The sequence below is a fragment of the Orycteropus afer genome, unplaced genomic scaffold (assembly GCF_000298275.1).
Source record: "Orycteropus afer afer isolate SDZICR_OR568_19922 unplaced genomic scaffold, OryAfe1.0 scaffold00305, whole genome shotgun sequence".
Classification (NCBI taxonomy): domain Eukaryota; kingdom Metazoa; phylum Chordata; class Mammalia; order Tubulidentata; family Orycteropodidae; genus Orycteropus; species Orycteropus afer.
Window position 1 is genome coordinate 3,577,148 of NW_006921892.1, and position 20,661 is coordinate 3,597,808.

At 39.8% G+C, this 20,661-nt stretch overlaps 1 protein-coding gene across 1 annotated transcript in view; it reads right to left on the minus strand.

Annotated features, from left to right (window-relative positions):
* The window catches only part of FNIP2 (folliculin interacting protein 2), a 145,275-nt gene that overhangs the window by 91,130 nt on the left and 33,484 nt on the right, over positions 1–20,661 (minus strand). Inside the window, exons 3-8 of the mRNA XM_042782404.1 lie at positions 17,910–18,056; positions 4,736–4,836; positions 4,565–4,636; positions 2,464–2,564; positions 2,205–2,294; positions 189–260 (exon numbers count right to left, since the gene is read on the minus strand). Of these exons, the coding sequence (XP_042638338.1) occupies positions 189–260; positions 2,205–2,294; positions 2,464–2,564; positions 4,565–4,636; positions 4,736–4,836; positions 17,910–18,056 (583 nt within the window). The remainder of the gene's footprint in view (positions 1–188; positions 261–2,204; positions 2,295–2,463; positions 2,565–4,564; positions 4,637–4,735; positions 4,837–17,909; positions 18,057–20,661) is intronic.

A 20,661-nucleotide genomic window follows, 5' to 3' on the forward strand; every position in this document is an offset into this window, starting at 1 on the left:
TGGGTTTCCGAGGCAGTATCACTACGGAAGTAGGATTGCCCAACCTTCCTTCCGAGGAGTGGCTGGTGGGTTTGAACCGCCAGCCGTCTGGTTAACAGGCAAGTGTCTTAGCCACTATGCTACCAGAGCTCCCACTATTATAGATAGTTCACCCTATTAGCTAAACCAATAAAAGGAAGTACAAATACCTGATCGAGCAATGCCACTGTCCCTGTCTTCATTTTGTCCTCTGCTTGGCATGTCAACTGGTGTGCTATGTGCTGAAAGGCAGAAGGAAGCCATATTATTGGACTCATCAAAGATAAGGAAGTTTTAAAAACACCTGCAGCCCTTTTTATATTTCAAAGTAGGCTAACCAAAAAACCAAACTCGTTGCCGTCGAGTTGATTCCAATTCATAGCAACCCTGCAAGACAGAGCAGAATTGCCTCATAGGCTTTCCAAGACTGTAATCTTTATGGAAGCAGTACTGCCTCATCTTTCTCCCACAGAGCAGCTGGTGGGTTCGAACCACCAACCTTTTGGTTGGGAGGCAAGCACTTTAACCACTGCACCACCAGGACTCCTTCAAAGCAGGCTACTGCTTATAATTGGTATAAGTTTATATAGAGATTAACTGGAAGGCAAAATTAAATACATAAAAAGGTGATGATGAAAGCAAGAAGAAAATACAGAACCAAGTAACCATCTGCACTTAACTATTCTATTGTAGCATTTAAATTTTTTGAGTGATGCTCATAAACTCTAAAAAACTGAATAACAAACTATTCATGCAGTTGATATAATGAACATTCTCAGGCAGGTATATTTAGTCATTTTTCTCATCATCAGTAGCATTTAAAAAAACCCTACACTTTCAAAATGCTTTAATCAGTTTCAGTAGTCACTATAGGCAACTTAGGGAAGAGAAATACTTGAAAACCATTTCATAAATTTAAACAATGTTTTTCTGTTTATAACCCACTCTCTTGGCAGATCGAAAACACTTCATTATCAAATATTTCTTCCTCCACTTCTTTGCCACATACACAGTATTATTGTAGTTACTTAGCAAAACTCATATACTGGCGTGAATTTTAGAAAACATTCTAAAGTACTATAGACTTCTAGGAATGTTTCAGATTGATCTAAACTATGTATTATTGGGCTTGAAGGTGGATGTGATGTTGCTATTTTAAGTTTACAAAGTACAAGAAACTCAGGGCCCTGCCTATTATAATCCAAAAACTATGGATTCTGACTCACAGTGACCCTGCAGGACAGAGTAGAACTACCCCATAGGGATTCCAAGGCTATACATCTTTACAGCAACAGACTGCCTCATATTTCTCCTGCAGAGTGGCTGGTGGGTTTGAACTGCTAACCTTTAGTTTAGCAGCCAAATACTTAAAGTACTATGCCACCAGAGCTCTTTCCTGATTATTATACTTGCTAGCTATTTTTGAAGCATGTTTGTTTTCACAATTTTCAAATACATAAACATGTCACCCTCACTATAAGTAGGTGGGAGGGTGTTAATTTCAAGGGTATCAGTTAACTATAGTGCTTGTCATATTTCACACAATAAAAAAGGACAGAGTGAAAAACACCATTTGCCATAAAAACAACCATTAACATGTTAGTAACAAAGGTTTCTCACACTTATTAATCATGCCAAGACTACTACAGACATTCAACAGCCAAAGCTAGAAAAGCCAGTTAAATCTCAGAATTTACCTACCCGGAGACACCTGGATGATTATACCTGCAAAGAATCTAGAAACTGGATTTAAACTACTTAAATGCTAGAGAGAGAAAAACAAAGTAGTCTTCCATGCTCTTATTAGAGTGAGTGACTTTTGAAGAAACTGTGCAGGTAAAGATATGGGTGAATAAGTAGATAAAAAGTACCATACCACAGGGAAACAGCTCACAGCAGCAGAGACCCAGGAAAATCAGAAAATATAATCCTCTTAGAAACAGTAAGGGCTCATTTCTGATCAAAATCAGCTTACACTAGGGCATTAGCAAAGACATTTACAATAGAGGTTCACTGGTGCACTTTTCAAAACATCACGAAATTTGCTGCATTTGAAACTAATATCTCTTATCAAAAGAGCCCTTTGGATTTCTAGAGAGGCACCAAATAGGATTTTTTTTCTAAGAACTGCACAGGGTTTATTAATATGTGTGTGGTTCACACTGTACTCAGCATTCCACACAAACCTGCAAAGAAAGAAGCACTCCGGGTGAGCCGGAGAGGTCCTCCTTCAGCTGCCCCCAGCAGCAGTTTGCTGCTGCATGCCTGCAGCAGACCTAGAGACAGAAACACACAGGAAAGGGCAAACAAAATACACACACACAAAAATAAACACAGATTAAAGATAATGCAAACAAAACCAATACAACAAACTCAAATAAAGCAAAACACACCCCCGCCAACAGGGGTTCTCAGAAAGAAATCCGTTGGTGTGTCTGATTTTACCTAGGTTACTTCCAGTACGACAAGGACCCAAACTATTCTGATTTGTGTTCAGCTTTCCCAGATTAGGATCTTGGTTGATGTATTCAAAGCTGTCTTGCAAGCTGAAGGCCAGAGAAGGGGAGGAAGAGAGAAAGAGGAGAAAAATGTCAAGAGACAAATAAAGGTTATTATTAACAGACTTTCAAATATAGACAGGAACTGATCAGTCACCAGGAGTTTTCTTTATAAATGAATAAGAACTCATACCTACCAATTCCCCTAAAAACTGGTAATGTTAGGGGAATTTCTTACAGGAAAATAAAAGCTTTTTGGAGGTAGTCCAACCTATAAAACTAAATAACTGTATTTCTAACAATTTCAAGTCAGATAATATGGTATATACCAAACTCTACATTTTGATTCTGTGACTAACCCCAATCATGTTGCTGTACATTTTGAGGATCTTACAACTCTTAAAAAATGATTATCAGCAATTCAGCAACTTTTATTTTAGGAAGAACAGGTAAAAAGAAATCATGATTCTTCTAAGAGTTTGATTTCACAACATCTAAAAACTTATTAGATTTAGTCATCAAAACAAGATTAGGACAATAGATTTTAATAATATATTGTATTTATTAACAAGGAAAATATACAGACTTCAAGGATAACATGGTATAAGGAGGACAAAATAATTTTTTGTTAAATATGAGCTTAGTTTTTTTTTATTATAGAGAGTTGTAATAAATGTGCAGGTCATTTCAAAGGTCTGAGAAGGAAAATATCATAAGAAATAAACATCGATTCTCATATTGAGTTAAGTCTAGACAATCCAAAATTAAATGTTCAAATAAGCAAATTCACTATTTTGTTGTTAACAGTGGTGACCAAATCTACAGAAGAATATATTTTTAATTTTCCTGGATTATTAAAAAAAAAAATAGCAGACAGACTCCATTTGTCTCCTAAGAATGCTCCTTATTTTATAACAAGCCTTTCCTTTACATATATTAAAGGATAACATATATTTTGTTTAATCAAAGAAGTACTTGAAATATTTCTGCCTAGAACTTTAGAACATATGGAAAAGTACAGCAGAATGTAAGAGTCTCAATTAGACGTTTTAGTATTCTTAATCTACATAGATGTTGAAAATTGAAACAGGAAAAACTCAGGAGTGAAAAATCAAAATACTGCATGACCCAAGTACCAGTTACTCACAATGGCTACCCTGACTACGTAGAAAAGACAGCAAGCCTAGACAATCCATCCTGCTCTATGGTACACATGAGCCTGAAAAACCTTACTATGCACTTAATTCCTTCTGAAATAAATAGATAGATAGATAGATAAGAAAATGTTAAGACAGACGAATTAAAAGTAAAACAGTATCAGGAAATACCATAAACTCACTGATGTAGCCCCACCTTTTGTCCCCTTAGTTTTCATTTTCCAAGGAATGAAAACTTGGTAACTACATGAAGGACTACAGTGGGTAATACAGACACAAAACGTAGGTAATAAAGACAGTCATTTGCCTTTAAAGTCACCTGATAAAAACCAAAGGCCCTTTTACAGTCATTTATAGGACAATGGAAGGAGAGCTGATGGAACAGAGGTTAAATGCTCAGCTGCTAACCAAAAGATCAGTGTTGAACCTACCAGTGGCTCCATGGGGAAAAGACCTGGTACCCTGCTCCGAAAGGATCACAACCCAGAAAACTATAGAGTTCTACCCTCTACTAAAGGGTCACTATGATTTGGAATAAACTTGACTGCAAACAACAATAATAATATAAGTCAAAGGAGTGCCTGGCTAGACTGCTGACTGAAAGGTCAGAGGTTTGAGTTCTCCCAGAGGAGCCTAGGAAGAAAGACTTGGCAGTTTACCTACCAAAAAAAACCAGCCATTAAAAATCCTCTGGAGCACAGTTTTATTCTGACATAATGAATCAACCCAACACCAACTGTTATAGAAAAATGATCACTTTTAAAACACCTTTGTTAACGTGGATGCATCTGCTTCTCATTTCTAAAAGCCTCCCGGCCCTCAAATACTCATTCTTTCCAGAAACAATCACTTAAAAAAATGGTGGACAGAGTGGCAAATTCTCACACTTACTTATTCGTACTCCCACAGAAGCTGCCCATTCTAGCAGAGAAGACTTTACTAATCATCAGTTGTGGAGGAGAACTGGAAGAAAAGAAAAAGAGAAAGAAAATGCATTTTTCAAATAAGGTATCAACATCACCACTCACTTCTAATTATTAGTAGAGATAAGCCCAAACGCACCGTATGTAGTGTATCTTTAAAGTGGAGCCTTTATAACTCATTGCCACTGAGCCAAACATCATTTCTCCCAGCATGTTGACATCAGAAGCCGGTCTTGCATACTACCATACACAAAAGAAAGAAACCAAAAATCACAGTCAGTACACAGCACGACATGATGCACAATGCAATAAAAAATAATATTTATTAATCTTTTGGGTTTTTTTTTTTTTTGGTTTTTAGTTTAGTGGTCAATTACAACCATTTTTCAAAGTAGATACTGGTCATTTTATAATTTTAATCTATAATGGTGACTGCCTTTTCTTTTCCCCAAAAAAACATTACTAATATTCCTGATTTCTTCTTTACACATGGCATCTTTACACAGATCCAAATGCTTTATCAGAGCTCATTCTTAACTTTGTTATGAGAGACAAAAATTAAAACTCTCTCTACTTATAAATTCTAAATAGAATTAAAATATGAAATAAACAGGGTAATAACTTTTTTCTTAATACTAAGAAAATATCCCAAAAGGAAGATGATTCAGTACTATTCAACCATATAATTAACTGTGGTGATCAAAAATGTCAACTGATCAAAACTGTCAATTGGTATAGTAAGAGTGTCGTGAAGGGCCAAAAGACAACACATAGCCTGAAAACTCCAGTTTTACAAAATTATCTTTAAAACATTTGGTCCCTCTTCTGATGGCAGGAGCCACAGTAGTTTCACCATTATGCACTCAGCTGTTAACCAGAAGGCTGTTAGTTCGAACCCACCAGCTGCTCTGTGGGCAAAAGATGCGGCAGTCTGCTTTCGTAAAGGTTATATAGCCTTGGAGAAACCAGTGCTGGATGTACAGGTGTGCTATAATATAATTGTCCCCTCCCTAGCTGCTAATGAATATAAAGTATGTGCTTGAGAGGTTTAGAGGATTATCCCCTTAAGAAACCCAGAACTCTATCTTAGCAGAGTAGAGGAGGAAGGGCTGTTCTCTGCTACCAATAAATCTAAAATACCCTGAACAGAGGCAATAACTGATGTCCACTGCCTACAGAAGGCCTTCTACTTTTATTCAGCCCTTTTACCTTTTATTAAGGAGCCCTGGTTGCACATTGGTTAAAGCACTCAACTGGTGACTGAAATGTCTGCAGTTTGAACCCAACAGCAAGAGAAATATGTGGCAGTCTGCTTCCATAAAGATCTACAGACTTGGAAACCCTATGGGGCAAGTCTACTCTGTCCTACAGGGTTCGCTATTGAGTTGGAATTGACTTGATGACTGTGGGCTTTGGGTTTATCTTTTACTGTCCTCTTTTGTTGTTGCTTTCCCTACTTGCTCTCTATACATGCTACCTGGTACATAGGCATGGCTGTCTGATTAGTATTTAATCCCTGGAGAGAATTTAGGAATTCTCCACCCAAAACATGAAATGGGGCATGTCTGAATGAGAACTTAACTTAGAGAACCTAGGCTCATGATGATTTGTGCTATTCTAGTCATTCCTGTCCTGTTTATTCTATTGAGTAATAAATGCCTGCTGATCACAGGGGGGAAAAAGAAAAAAGATTATAGCCTTGGAAACCCTACAGGTCATTTCTGCTCTGTCCCATAGAGTTGCTATGATTCAAAATCAACTCAACAGCAATGGGTAAACAAGCAGCTTCTAACAGTCCTTCTCATCCCTTCTGTCATCCAAAAAGGTAGACTTGTGCTGCCTCTACTTTCTCCCCTCTCATTTTCTTCTTTGCTGATTGCAAATCTAATGATCCATTTATTCGAAGTGCTCTAAGTCATGACCTCTGACTACCTGCCAAATCCAATGGACCATTTCCACTTTGTATTACTGAACTTCTCTTACTATATTTGACACTGTTAAACACTCTCCTTCTGAAACTCTTCTTTCTCAGATCATCTCCCTGAATGCGATTGTTCCCTTTAGAGGGCACTCCTACTCAATGTTTGCATTTTCAGCCATTCTTATGATTTTGGGTTATTATTTACATAGGAATGCCCCTTACATCTTTGTGTTTAGGCCCAGATCCCCATCCCTACAGCTCTAGAATCCTATATCCAAACACATTCATTCATATATCAACTATTACTGAGCACTTATGCTAAGTAGTGATGGCATGCTAATGAACAGGCTAGATACAGACATCAACCTAATAGTGTGTCACAGGCAACCCAACATAACTTGAGCAAAACAAAACAATCATCTCTCTGTACCACTCTACCAGCCAGACTATGCCAGGAGGCTTGGAGGACAATGCTCTCCACCCATGGAGAAACATGAGGATCATCCTCAATGTTTTCTTCTCAATCTTTTAATTTTTTTTAAGTTCAAATAGATACATACATGTATATATATACACAAATACACATGCATACTGACACATATATACATACCCACTGCAAAAAATACATGGAGGCCACATCTTCTGACCACCTCTAATCACACAAGAGGAAGACAGAATCACTATTAGTAGCCCAAGGCCTATTCCTGCAAGGCCAGACATGCTGCCTCCCTCTAGCCCTCTCACCATCCATTCCTTCCAAATCATCCACCACCTCTCTCCTGGGTTTGATAATTCACTGCAGTGCCCACACAGAATTCACAGATTAAGGGATTTATTAGGGAAGTACCAGGCTACAATTCAAGTTCAGGAAAAACACTCAGTCTCTCTTCCAGCCCACCATCCCTCAGCCAACAGTCTCTCACAGTCTCTTTCCTAGCAATGCATGTCCCTCGGTGTCTCACTCAGTAATGCATGTCTCTTGCGTCTCTTTCCCAGCAGTGCATGTCTCTTTCAGGAGTGTGTATGTCTTTCAGCAGCACACCTTCCTCAACCAGCAGTCAGAGAGAGTTCTGCCTCTAGGAGGCCTCCTTTTGAGCCTGGCAGAGTAGCCAAACTAGCCAATCATAGCATCAGAACTCTAAGCACCTGAGAGAGAGTGGGAACCTCCTAGAACATTGTTTTGTGCCACTCCCAACAGAAATACTCCAAATGGACAACTTTAGCAATCAGGAGCTCCTCAGTTGCTCATAGCAAATCCTACCTTGGAGTTACAAAGACTTATGGGTAGAAAGCTACATCAAGTAATTTACTACACCGCACCCACTTATATTCGTTTGCAGAGGTAGAAAAAGAAAGATAAATCAGCTTTGTTCAACTAGATTTCTCTTTTTGTTTTGTTACAGCTCACACTCACCTCTTTCCACTACATGCAGCTAAAAACCAAGTGGCTTCACATTCTTCATTAATAACTCTCATCTACCTACTTTTTTTTTTTTTTAATTGTGATTTGGGTGACTGTTTATAGAGCAAATTCATTTTCCATACAGCAGTTCATACACATTTTGTTTCATGACTTGACTGCAACACCTCACAATTTAACAGCTCTCTTCCCACTGCCTCCCTGTAATTAACTCCTCCCTGTCTCCATCTTTCCTATGAATTCCTGCCCCATGAGCTATCTCTTTATGCAAATACTGCCCTTCTGTTCTCCCATGCTTGTTTGTTCCTACCTGAAGTAAATGTTCACCCTATGTGCCTGTCTATTGTTTGGCTGCAAGCCACAGGAATGAGTTCAATTTCAGACCTGAACAGTAACTAGGAGCCATAGTCCCAGAGGTCTCACCAGGCTCTGTCAGACCAGTAAACCTGGTCTTTTTTTTTTTTATGATTTTGAGTTTTGTTCCACACTGTTCTCCCACTCTCCAGGATATCCTGTACTAATCCCTTTCTGAGTGGTTGACAATGGTAGCCAGGCACTATCCAGTTCTTCTGGTCTTATGGTCATATAGGCTGAAGTTCACATGGTCCACTAGTCCTTGTTTCCATGTGTCTTTGGTTTTCTTCATTCTTCTTTGCTCTGGACAAGGAGAGACATTGTTGTCTCTAGATGTCCACTTGCAAGCTTTTAAGACTTCAGTTGCTACTCACCAAAGTAGGATAGTGAACAATGTTTTTGTGTAGTACATTACGCCAGTTGAGCTTGATGTCCCCTGTGACCATGGTGTCAAGCCCACAGGTCCAACTACTCGCTCCTTCAGGGTGTTTGGTTGCAACTAAGAAGTTAACATAACTTTGCTCCCTTTTAGCTCTATTATATATATGGACATTCTTACAAACCAAAAAAACCAAACTCACTGCCACCAAGTCAGATTCGACTCATAGCGACTTCTCCCTGGGTTTTCAAGGCACTATCACTACAGAAATAGATTGCCCAATCTTCCTTCCGAGGAGTGGCTGGTGGGTTTGAACTGCCAGCCTTTGGTTAGCAGTCAAATGCCTTAGGCACTATGCCACCTTACAGCACATACAAATACATATGTAGAAATAGCATCTGCCAACCTTATATATGGTCATGGGTATATTCCCTTTTGCCTAGATATACCTGATCATTCAGCCTGTCTATCCATCTATTTACCCGCAGATTAATGTTTGTTATCACTGATAACACAGTATTATATATGCAAAAGGGTGTATCTATGTTGTCTGTATCATTTGTGCACCTTTCTGTGTCTTCCTTTTCCTTAGTGTTATTGTGTTAGTCACCTGCTTTTGGTATACTTCCTTTCCCTTCACCCAAATTAATACATGTCTAGCAGTGTTCCCTTGCCTCTCCTCCCTCCCATGTATCCAAAAAAGAAAGTTTCCTTCCATATATAAATCTTTGCTTGCTTTTTTTTTTTTTTTTTTTATTTTTTTGTGGTGAAAACATACACAAGACATTCACCAACATAACAACTTCCATGCTTACAGCTCAGGGATGAAACCAAAAACCACACTCAGTGCCGTCAAGTCAGTCCTAAGTCATAGCAACCCCTCCTTGGGTTTCTGAGACAGTATCAGTAAGGAGCTCTGGTAGTGTAGTGCCTAAGGCACTTGACTACTAACCAGAAGATTGGAAGTTCAAACTCACCAGCCACTCCTGGGAAGGAAGGTTGGGCAATCTACTTCCATAGTGATACTACCTTGGAAACCCAAGGAGGGGTCACTATGAGTCAGGCCCGACTCAATGGCACATAACAACAACAACATCACTATGGAAATAGATTGGCCAGTCTTCCTTCCAAGGAGTGGCTGGTGGGTTTGAACCTCCAGCCTTCTGGTTAGCAGTCAAATGCCTTAGGGACTACGCTGCCAGAGCTCCCAAGCAGTGATTCCTTTTTTCATGTTGTGCCACCATTATTGCTACCCTTTTCCAAAATATTTCACCACTATTAGCATAAACTCAACGCCCCTCAAACAAAAGCTTCCCTTTTCCCCTTCCCTCCTACCACTGGTAACTAATGATCTTTGGTTAATATCTTTTTTCCTACCTATCTAGAAATCTGCCCCCCTCCTCCCATCCCTGGTAACCAAAAAAGAAAGTTTCCTTCCATATATAAACCTTTCCTTGGCTGTTTACAATAGTGAACTAACACACTATTTGTCCTTCTGTAATTGATTTATTTCTGTCAGCATAATGTCCTCCGAGTATATCCATATTATGTGGTGCTTCTACCTTATTCTTTTTTTTTTTTCCTTTCATTGTTGCAGTTTCCTCCCCTCCCTGCCCACCCCTGGTGATCAACAAAGAAAGTTCCCTTCCATATATAAACCTTTCCTTCACTTTTTACACTAATGAACTAATACAGTATTTGTCCTTCTGTGATTGACTTATTTCACTCTGCATAATATCCTCCAAATTCATCCATGTTATGCAGTGTTTTGAAGATTCTACATTATTCTTTAGTGTGGCATTGCGGTGTAGTAAGTTACCTGGTATGGCTTTTCTAGCCATAAGTCTTTGTAAACTCCATGGCAGAATTTGCTGTGAGCAACTGAAGAGCTCCTGATTGTAAATGTTATCCACCTGGGGTATTTCTGTTGGGCACAACATAAAGCAATGTTCTGGGAGGTTCCTGCTCTCTCTCAGGTGCTTAGAATTCTGATGTTACGATTGGTTGGTTTGGTCACTCTGCCGGGCTCAAAAGGAGGCCTCCTAGAACTCTCTCTCTGACCTCTGGCTAAGGAAGACGTGTTGCTGAGAGAAAGAGACACCGAGAGACAAGCATTGCTGGGAGAGAGACTGAGAGGGACTGTTGGGTGAGAGACGGCGAGCTGGGAGAGAGACTGAATGTTGTTCCTGAGCTTGAATTGTAATTTGGTGCCTCCCTAATAAACCCCATAATCTGTGAGTTCTGTGTGGCCATGCAGTGAATTATGGAACCCAGCAGAAAGGTGGTAAGTGTTGTGGGAGGAACGGTTGGTGTCAGGGTTGGTGAAAGGCTGGAGGGAGGCAGCATGTCTGGCCTTGCAGTAATAGGCCTTGGGCTATTGATGGTGATTCTGTCTTCCTCTTGTGGGGTTCTAGGAGGTCAGAACATGTGGCCTCCCTGCCTTTTTTGCAGGCATAGTACTCGATTTTGTGTGTGTACCTTAGTTTGGTTATCCATTGTTCTGTTGATGGGCACTTAGGTTGTTTCCATCTTTTGGCTATTGTAAACAGTGCTGCAATGAACATGGGTGTGCATATATCTGTTTTTGTCCTGGCCCTCACTTCTTTAGAATATATACCTAGTAACAGGATTGCTGGATCAAATGGTATTTCTAATTCCAACTTTTTAAGGAATCGCCATACTGTTTTCTACTGTGGTTGTACCATTTTACAGTCCCACAAGCACTGTATGAGAGTCCCAAGTTCTCCATATCCTCACCACAACCTGTTATTTTCTGTGTTGCTGAACTTTGCTATTAGTGCTGGGGTGAGATGGCATCTTGTTGTTTTGATTTGCATTTCTCTAATAGCTAATGATTGTGAATATTTCTTCATATGTTTGTGCTTGCCAGAATATCTGCTTTAGTGAAGGGTCTATTCATGTCTTCTGCCCATTTTTCAATTGGACTGTTCATGTTTCTGATGTTGAGGTAGTAGAGTTTTCTGTAAATTTTAGAGATAAGTCCCTTGTCAGATATGTCATTGCTGAATATTATTTCCCAATTTGTAGGCTCTCCTTTTACTCTTTTGGAAAATTTTTTGAAGCACATAAGCACTTAAATTTCAGAAGGTCCCAATCATCTAGTTTATCTTCTGCTATTTGTCCATTTTGGGTTATGCCTGATAATCCATTTATATCATAAATTAGGGCCTCCAAGTTTTGCCCCTTTTTTTCCCTGAAGAACTTATAGTTTTAGGTTTCACATTTAAGTCTTTAATCCATCTGGAGTTACTTTTTGTGTATGGTGTGAAGTATAGATCTTGTTTCAGTTTTCCGAAAATGGATAACCAGTTCTGACAGCACCAGTTGTTAAAGAGACTATCTCTTCCCTATTTAATGGCTTTTGGCACTTAGTCAAAGATCAGCTGACCATAGGTCGATGGATATATTTCTGGGTTCTCAAGTCTGTTCCACTTGTCTGTGTGTCTATCATTGTACAAATACTAGGCAGTTTTGACTACTGTGGCTGCACAGTAGAGGTTTTGAGATCTGGAAGTGTGATAACTCTTACTTTGTTCTTCTTCTTCAATAGTGCTCTGCTTATCCAAAGTCTTTTTCCTTTCCATTTAAAATTAGTGATTGGTTTTTCCATATCCTTAAAGAATGCTGATGGAATTTGGACAGGGGTTGCACTGAATGTATATATTGCTTTATGTATAGATTTCTTTATATAGAAACTGACCTTTTCACAATGTTCAATCTCCCTATCCATGAGCATGGTATGTTCTTCCATTTATGTAGATCTCTTGTGCACTCACCTATCATTTTATAATCTGCTTTTCTTAGGGTACAAGGGCCAAATGTGGTTCTCAATCAGCTGAAAATAGTATCCAATACCTTTTAAATTGCAAACTGCTTTAAGACCCAGGATTGCTGTGAAATTAGAGCAAATGCATAGAATAAATCCTGGCCCTGAACTTAACAAAATTCTGTTGTCCTATGGCTGCTGATAATTTCCATAGTTTTGCTTTTCTAGCAATGTAGTGAATAAGATCCTACATAATTTTTTTTTTTTTTTTTTTTTTTAAAAAGAAGGTCAATGGGCAGAAGACATGAATAGACACTTCACCAAGGAGGATATTCAGGCAGCCAACAAACATAAGAAGAAAGGCTCATGATCATTAACCATTAGAGAAATGCAAATCAAAACAACAATGCAAATCAAAACAACTATCTTGCTCCAGCACTAGTAACAAAGTTCAACAAGACACAAAATAACAAATGTTGGCCAGGATGTGGAGAGAGTGGGACTCTCATATACTGCTAGTGGGACTGTAATATGGTACAACCACTGTGGAAAGCAGTATGGCAATTCCTTAAAAAGCTGGAATTAGAAATACCATTTGATCCAGTCGTTCCACTACTAAGTATAAGTCTTAAAGAAGTGACAGCCATGACAAGAACAGATATATGCACACCCATGTTCATCGCAGCACTATTTACAATAGCCAAAAGATTGAAACAACCTAGGTGCCCATCAGCTGAGGAATGGATAACCAAACTACGGTAGATACACACAATGGAATACTATACAACAACACTAAATAATAACCTAGAATCTGCAAAACACCACATAACATGGATAAACTTGGAGGAGATTATGCTGAGTGAAATAAGTCAATCACAGAAGGAAAAATATTTTATTAGTCCATTATTGTAAAAGTCAAGGAAAGGCTATGGAAGGAAATTTTCTTTGTTGGTTACCAGGGGTGGGAGGGTAGTGGAGGGAACACTGTTAGTTAGGTAGACATAAGTATTGACTTGGATGAAGAGAAGGGCAATGTACCAAATGTGAGTGATCAACATGGTGGCACTGAGGAAGAGGAAGACATGGAGAGGTACATGGGAGGTACAGACAACAAAGATGAACCCTTTTGCACTTATAGTACTGTGTTGTCAGTGAAGGCAAACATGGGTATACGGGTGGATAGATGGGTGGACAGACTGAACTACTAGGTATGTCTACGAAGCGGAAGTGTACCCAAGACCATGTATAGGGTTGGCAGACAGTGGTCCTATAAGTGTATTTGTATGATCTGTAAGAATTCCCAGGTGTATAGTAGAACTGACAAGGGACAAGGTTGTAGTCACTTCTTGGTCACAGCCAGCTACCCAGAGGAACAGAGTAGTTGAACCTGTGGGCTCAGGACCACAGTCATAGGGGACATCAAGCTCAATTGGCATAACATACTACACAAAACATTGTTCCACCTCCTACTTTGGTGAATAGTGACTGGGATCTTAAAAGCTTGCAAGCAGCCATCTAGATGCAATGAGGGGTTTCTCCTTGTCCAGAGCAAAGATGAATGAAGAAAACCAATGATTCATGGAAACAATTAGTCCCAGTGACTGGTACACCATGTGATCCGCAGCCTATACGACTATGAGATCAGAAGGGCTAGATGGTGCCTGGCTACCTCTGTCAACCACTTGGAAGGGGACCTGTGTAGAATATCCTAGATAGAGAGGGAGAACAATGTGGAACAAAACTCAAAATCATTTGGGGGGAGGAAAAAAAGAGGGACGAGGTTTGCTGGTCTGATAGAGCCTGGTGGAACAACTTAGACTATGGCCCCTAGCTGCCTTTCAGGTCTGAAATTGAACCCACACCTGTGGCTTCCAGTCAAACAAAAGACAGGCATATGAGTTGAACATGTACTTGAGGTAGATACACTCCTTGGAGAGAACAATCTTGGGAAAAAGAAGGGCTGTTTATGCACAAGGGGGCAGGAGTGCATGGAGGGATGGACACAGGGAAGAGGTAACTCCTGGGAGGAAGTATGAGAGGAGATGTTGCATTGTGGTAAACTGTAGTCAATGTCATGAGACAAAGTGTACGTTATCTGCTGTATGGAAAGTGAGTTTGCTCTGTAAATTTTCACCCAAATCACAATAGAAAAAAGAAGCAGCAATAATGAAAAGAAATGTCTGATAAATACTGATATTGACTAAGATCACACTAGGTCTTTGAGCATCAGCATCAGAGTAATAACTCCTATTGAGGTTATGGTCAAACAAAATCCGTAAGATTATTTTACCTGTGCCTCTGCTAGAATTAATCTTAGTTATCCTATGGTTTCTAAATAGTTTGTATGCTTGGTTATTTGTTTTTGGTTTTTAAAGCATGGCATTCTTTTTCTTTTGCTTTATTACTACAAGAGCACAAATTTTAATTTATTCCTGATAAAGTTGTCCTTGCTGGATTTTATCTATTGCTGTCTGTCCAGATATTCTGAATCCTAATTAGACATTTTAATGCATTCATTATTCTTCTAAGCAACTAAAAAAAAAAAAGTTGATATATCCCTCATCAAGCAATACCCTTCTGGTATTGTGGTGTAGTAAATTATATAGTGTGGCTTTTCTAGGCATAAGTCTTTGTAAACTCCATTGGTGGATTTGCCATGAGCAACTGAAGAGCTCCTCATTGTTAAAGTTATCCACCTGGGGTGTTTCTGTTGGGAGCAGCATGAATTTTTGGGGAAGTTTGCTCCTTCTCAGGTGTATAGAATTCTGATGTTGGGATTGGTTAGTTTGGGCACTCTGCCAGGCTCAAAAGGAGCCCTCCTAGAGGCAGAAGGAATCTCTCACTGCCAGCTGAGAGGTACAAGAGACACGTGCTACTGGGAGAGAGACTGAGAGACATGAACTCCTAGGAGAGAGATTGAGAGAGACTGTCGGCTGAGAGATGGTGGGCTGAGAGAGACTGAGCATGTTCCTGAACTTGAATTGTAGCCTGATGCCTCGCTAATAAACCCCATAATCTGTGAGATCTGTATCAAATCCAGCAGAGAGGTAGGGGGTGCTTTGGGAGGAATGGTTGGTGTCAGGGTTGGTGAAAGGGCTGGAGGAGGCATCATGTCTGGCCTCACAGGGTTAGGCCTTGGGCTACTGATGATGGTTCTATCTTCCTCTTGTGGAGTTAGAGGAGGTCAGAAGATGGGGCCTCCTTTCCCCTTTGGCAGCTATTCAATATTTATGAGACATCTACTTTCTTACATCCAAACCAAAAAAACCAAACCCACTGCCATCAAGTCAATTCTGACTCACAGCAACCCTGTAAGACAGAGAAGAACTGCCCTAAATGGTTTCCAAGGCTATAAATCTGTATGGAAGTAGATTGCCTCATTTTTCTCCTGCAGAGTACCTGATGGGCTCAAACTACCAACTTTCTGGTTAGCAGCCAAATGCCTTAGCTACTGTACCACCAGAGCTCCTTTCTTATTTCCAGTGAGCCTTGTTCAATAATCCTAAATCCCTCTCCTCAGTCGCCCTACTTACACACACATACACACACACAGAGCATAAAAAAGTCATCAGCCCTCTAGTCTTCATGCTCAAGATAGGTCTTGCCATTTCTTTCTTCACCTACAAAGTTTTCTTCCTTCTAGTAGCAAGTCCAACTTTCTTAGGATCCCTATATGCAGCCCCAGAATCTTTAGAAATGCTTGTAAGAAAAGTGGAAAATACATATGTGTTTTTCTATCTTTGAAAACAAAGGAAACCACACAACACAATTTACTTCTTTGCAGTATTCTGTCTTCATTCAGTAAGGCCCTTAGTTCACTACTGCTGGTATAACAGAAATAGCACAAATGGATGGCTTTGAAAAACAGAAAATTATTTTCTCATAGTTTAGGAGGCTAGAAGTCCCCTTCAGCGTGTCAGCTCTAGGGGGAAACTTCATCTCTGCTGGCTCTGGAAAAATGTCCTTGTCTCTTCAGCTTCTGCTTCCTGGTTCATTGGAGATCTCCATGTGTCTTAGTATCTATCTTACCCTCATATCTCTCCTCTACTGGCTTGCTTGTTTAATCTCAAAAGAGGTTGACTCGAGTAAAAACAAACATTAATCTATGGGGTGGATACATGATCAGGTATGCATAGGCGAAAGGGAATATAACCATGACCATATATAAGTTTGGCAGATGATATTTCTAGACACCTAATTGTATGTGCTGTAAGAATGCCCATGTATATAATTGAGCTAACAGAGGCAAAGTTATGATAACTTCTTAGCTACAACCAAACTCCTTGAGGGAATGAGTCACTGGGCCTACCAGCTCAGGACCATGTTTGAAGGGGACATCAAGCTCAATTGGCAAAACATACTACACGAAAACACTGTTTTACAGCCTATTTTGGTTGTAAAGTAGGTGGGCCAATCTACTTTCATAAAAATTTACCACCCAGGAAACCCAATGGGGGTTGCTATGAGTCAAAATGGTTTGGTGAGTAATGACTGCAGTCTTAAAAGCTTGTGAGCAGCCACCTAAGATGCAACGATTGGTCTCTCCTTGTCTGGATCAAAGAAAAGTAAAGAAAACCAAAGACACATGGAAATAATTAGTCCAAGGGACTAGTGGACCATGGGAAACTCAGCCTACATGACTCTGAGACCAGAAGAACTTGATGGTGCCCAGCTACCACTGCCAACCACTTGGAAAGGGATCAAAATTGGAGATCCTGGATAGAATGGGAGAAAAATATGAAACAAAATTCAAAGTCATTAAAAAGACCAGTCTAACTGTTCTGACAGAGATTGGTGAAACCCCAAGACTATGGCTCCTAATCACCCTTTGAGCCTGGAATTGAACTTATTCCCATGGCTTCCAGCCAAACAACAGACAGGTGTATAAGGTGAAGATTTATAGCAGGTAGGCACACTCCTTAGAGATAGCTCAGAGGGCATTTTCTGCATAGGAAAGAAGGACATAGGGAAAAGGTAACCACACAGAGGAAGTGGGAAGAGAACTGTTACATTGTAGGGACTATAATCAATATCACAAAACAAAATGTGTATGAATTTGCCCTGTTACCTTTCATCCAAATCAAAATTTTAAAAAAAAGAATGACTGGAAATACACCCTATACAAACCTTGCCTAATTAACATAATAAGGACAAACCATTCCCAAAGAGGACAATAACCACAGGTATAGAGGTTAGAATTTATAACATATATTTTTGGGGGGGCACAAAGTATTATGCTCTATTATCTGTGCTCAATTACCTTTTTATTGAGAAAAAAAAAGTGTATGGTTTAAAACAGCATTGCCATAAAACATTTAAGAGTATATTCTTTTACCTCTTTTATTCTCTTATTCCTGGAGTGGAATCCTCAAAAAGGCATTATTCCCTTTAAAGAAATTATAATAAATGGCTTTAATTCCATAGAGTCTTCCTATCGAAGGGACAGTTTTACCTGGTACTTTGGGAGCTGCTCCTTAGAGTTCTGTAAAGATCCCCCCGAAGAACTCTGGGAAGAGAGGCTGCTGCTGCTGCTGCTGCTCACACTGCCGCTTCCTTGACAGCACTTGGCTGACACGTTAATAGGGACATCCTCTGTGTCCTGGGTAAAGAGACAGACATGCTAAAGCACTGCTAAGTACATCAAGCACGTTCATTAGGAATTCCTTCTTTAAAGGAATTGTGTCCAGGTTGATTAGAAAAACAGAAGCTCTTTTTCCTTTCTAATGATGGCAAAAACAAGGTTATTGAGAGCACTGGGGTGGGAGGAGTAATGCTGAAGAAGAATACCAGAGAAAAGTGGTGGTTATGTATTAAGACATTATGCTCCTTAAATAATGCAACTATTATTTACATTTCAATTCATATTTTAAGAGCATCCAACAAGATCTAATCCCTATTTTGATTATTAGAAGACTTTTAGAGTCATAGGAGCTCTGGTGGCATAGTGCCTAACGAGCAGGCTGGTGGTTCAAACCCACCAGCCACTCCTCGGAAGGAAGGTTGGGCAATCTACTTCCGTAGTGATACCGCCTCAGAAACCCAAGGAGGGGTCTTTACGAGTTGGGTCCAACTGGAGGAGGGCAGTGTGTTTAAAGTCATAATCTGTGAAACTGATGAGGAGAAAGAATGTCATTTCAAATTTAAATTTTTAACAAGCAAACTGAACTAAGAAAATAAATTAATTTGGAAAGGTCGGGCTTGTGCTTTTAACGACACACCTCCGCTAGAACTCCTTTAGAGGTAATTGGAAAGACAGTCATGAGGTTCAGTATGTGAAGAATGAAGTGGCCAAAACCCTGAAATGGGAGCTTCTGTTAAATCACACACAGTATGTGATGGAAATATGTCCTGTAAAGACCAGAGGTAATAGAGGATTATCTACTATGTAGTCCCTAAATAGGTTCATTGTTAATTTTTACCACAGTGACTTAAAGGTATAAAGAAATACCTATATTAATTTCTACCTTCTCCTTCACAAAATATATATTCCCTATGGAAGCATCCTGCAACCTCTATGTTAAACTGTTTTTATGCTGAGTCTTACTTGCTTTTCTTTTGTTCAGCTTTTGCTGGGAGAAACATGAATGCAACTGCAGTTTATCTAATCTCCAGTGTGACAGTCACAATGGTGGTCTAATGCAAATGCCTGCAGTCATGTGCTTGATACAAACTCATGAGGTATTTGTTTGCCAGGGGGAGAGGAGGGTGAAAATGGGAAAAGAATGTAAGGAAAACTCAAAATAGATGTGCTGGTTTCACAGCAGTCACTCTAGCAAAGGTGGTATTCAAAGTCATGCTTGGTTATTCCCCGAGCACCCAGCACTCCCTCAATACCCTCTTCAGGTTTAGCCTTACTTAATTAGCATTTAAGGAGCCCTAGTGATACTGCCTCGGAAACCCAAGGAGGGGTCGCTATGAGTCGGGGCCGACTCGATGGCACATAACAACAACAACAACAAAGTGACACAGTGGTTAAAGCACTTGGCTGTGAGCCAAATGGTTCATGGTTCAAATCCACCATCTGCTCCTTGAGATTAAGATGTGGCAGTCTGCTTCCAAAAAAAAAATTACAACCTTGGTAACCCTATGGGGCAGTTCTACTCTTAGAGTTTCTATGAATTGGAATTGACTAGATGACAGTGGGTTTGGTTTGGTTCGGTTTAATACCACTTAAGCTATAAGCAAAGCTCCTCAGAGACCCAAAGGGACACCAACTACACCCTGTCTTAAAGCCTGCTACACCTTTGGGCTGGAGTACAAGCTACTAAAAAGTCTGTAATCAGAGACAGGACCCGATATACAATCACTGCAGCACTAACTGGACATTTTTTACAGCCGAGGGCAAGTTATGACCTCCTTGAATAGAAGCTAACTGCCTTTTTGATTAAATGACACACTTGGAAACAAACCTACATTCCAGATTCCAGTGTCATCACAGCTCTGCTATACTGAAAATCCCATTTCTTTTGAAAACTGGTGAGAATTCTTTCCTCTTCACCTGTCATCACATCATTAGGAGCCCTAGTGATGAGGTGTGGGTGTTCAACTAAACCATACATATGAGACCTTCAGGAAACTGTAAATGTTGTGGGAAATCAAGGGGAAACCATTTCCTACTCACCAAAAAAAAGGTCAAATGCTGGCTCACCTAACTTATGATAGAAATCTACCATTAAAGCTTGCAGTGAATCACCTGAGAGATTTTGTCTTCATCCCCCCACTTACCTAACAAGCCCAGCAACTACTGCAATGATTAGCTACCTGGCAGAATTCCACCTTAAATCACTGTGGAATCCACCCAGCAAAACTGCCTTTAACCAAACACTTCCTTCCTGCAGAAATGATCCTTATCAAAATCAGGAAAACAACCCTATGGCTCTGATGAGACAAAGACGATGATATGAACTATGCACAAACAGCTCTGAAAAACTGCTAGAATTTAGTCAGTATAAAACCAAGAAAACCAAACCTGTTGCTGTTGAATCAACTTCAATTTGTGGCAAACTTGTGTTACAGAGTAGAACTGCTCCATAGGGTTTTCTTGGCGGTAATCTTTTTGGCAATAAATCACTAGGCCTTTCTTCCATGGTGCCACTGGGTGAGTTAGAACCGCCAACCTTCACATTAATTGTTGTTGTTGTTGTTAAGTGCCGTCGAGTCGTTTCCAACTCATAGCGACCCCATGCACAGCAGAACGAAACACT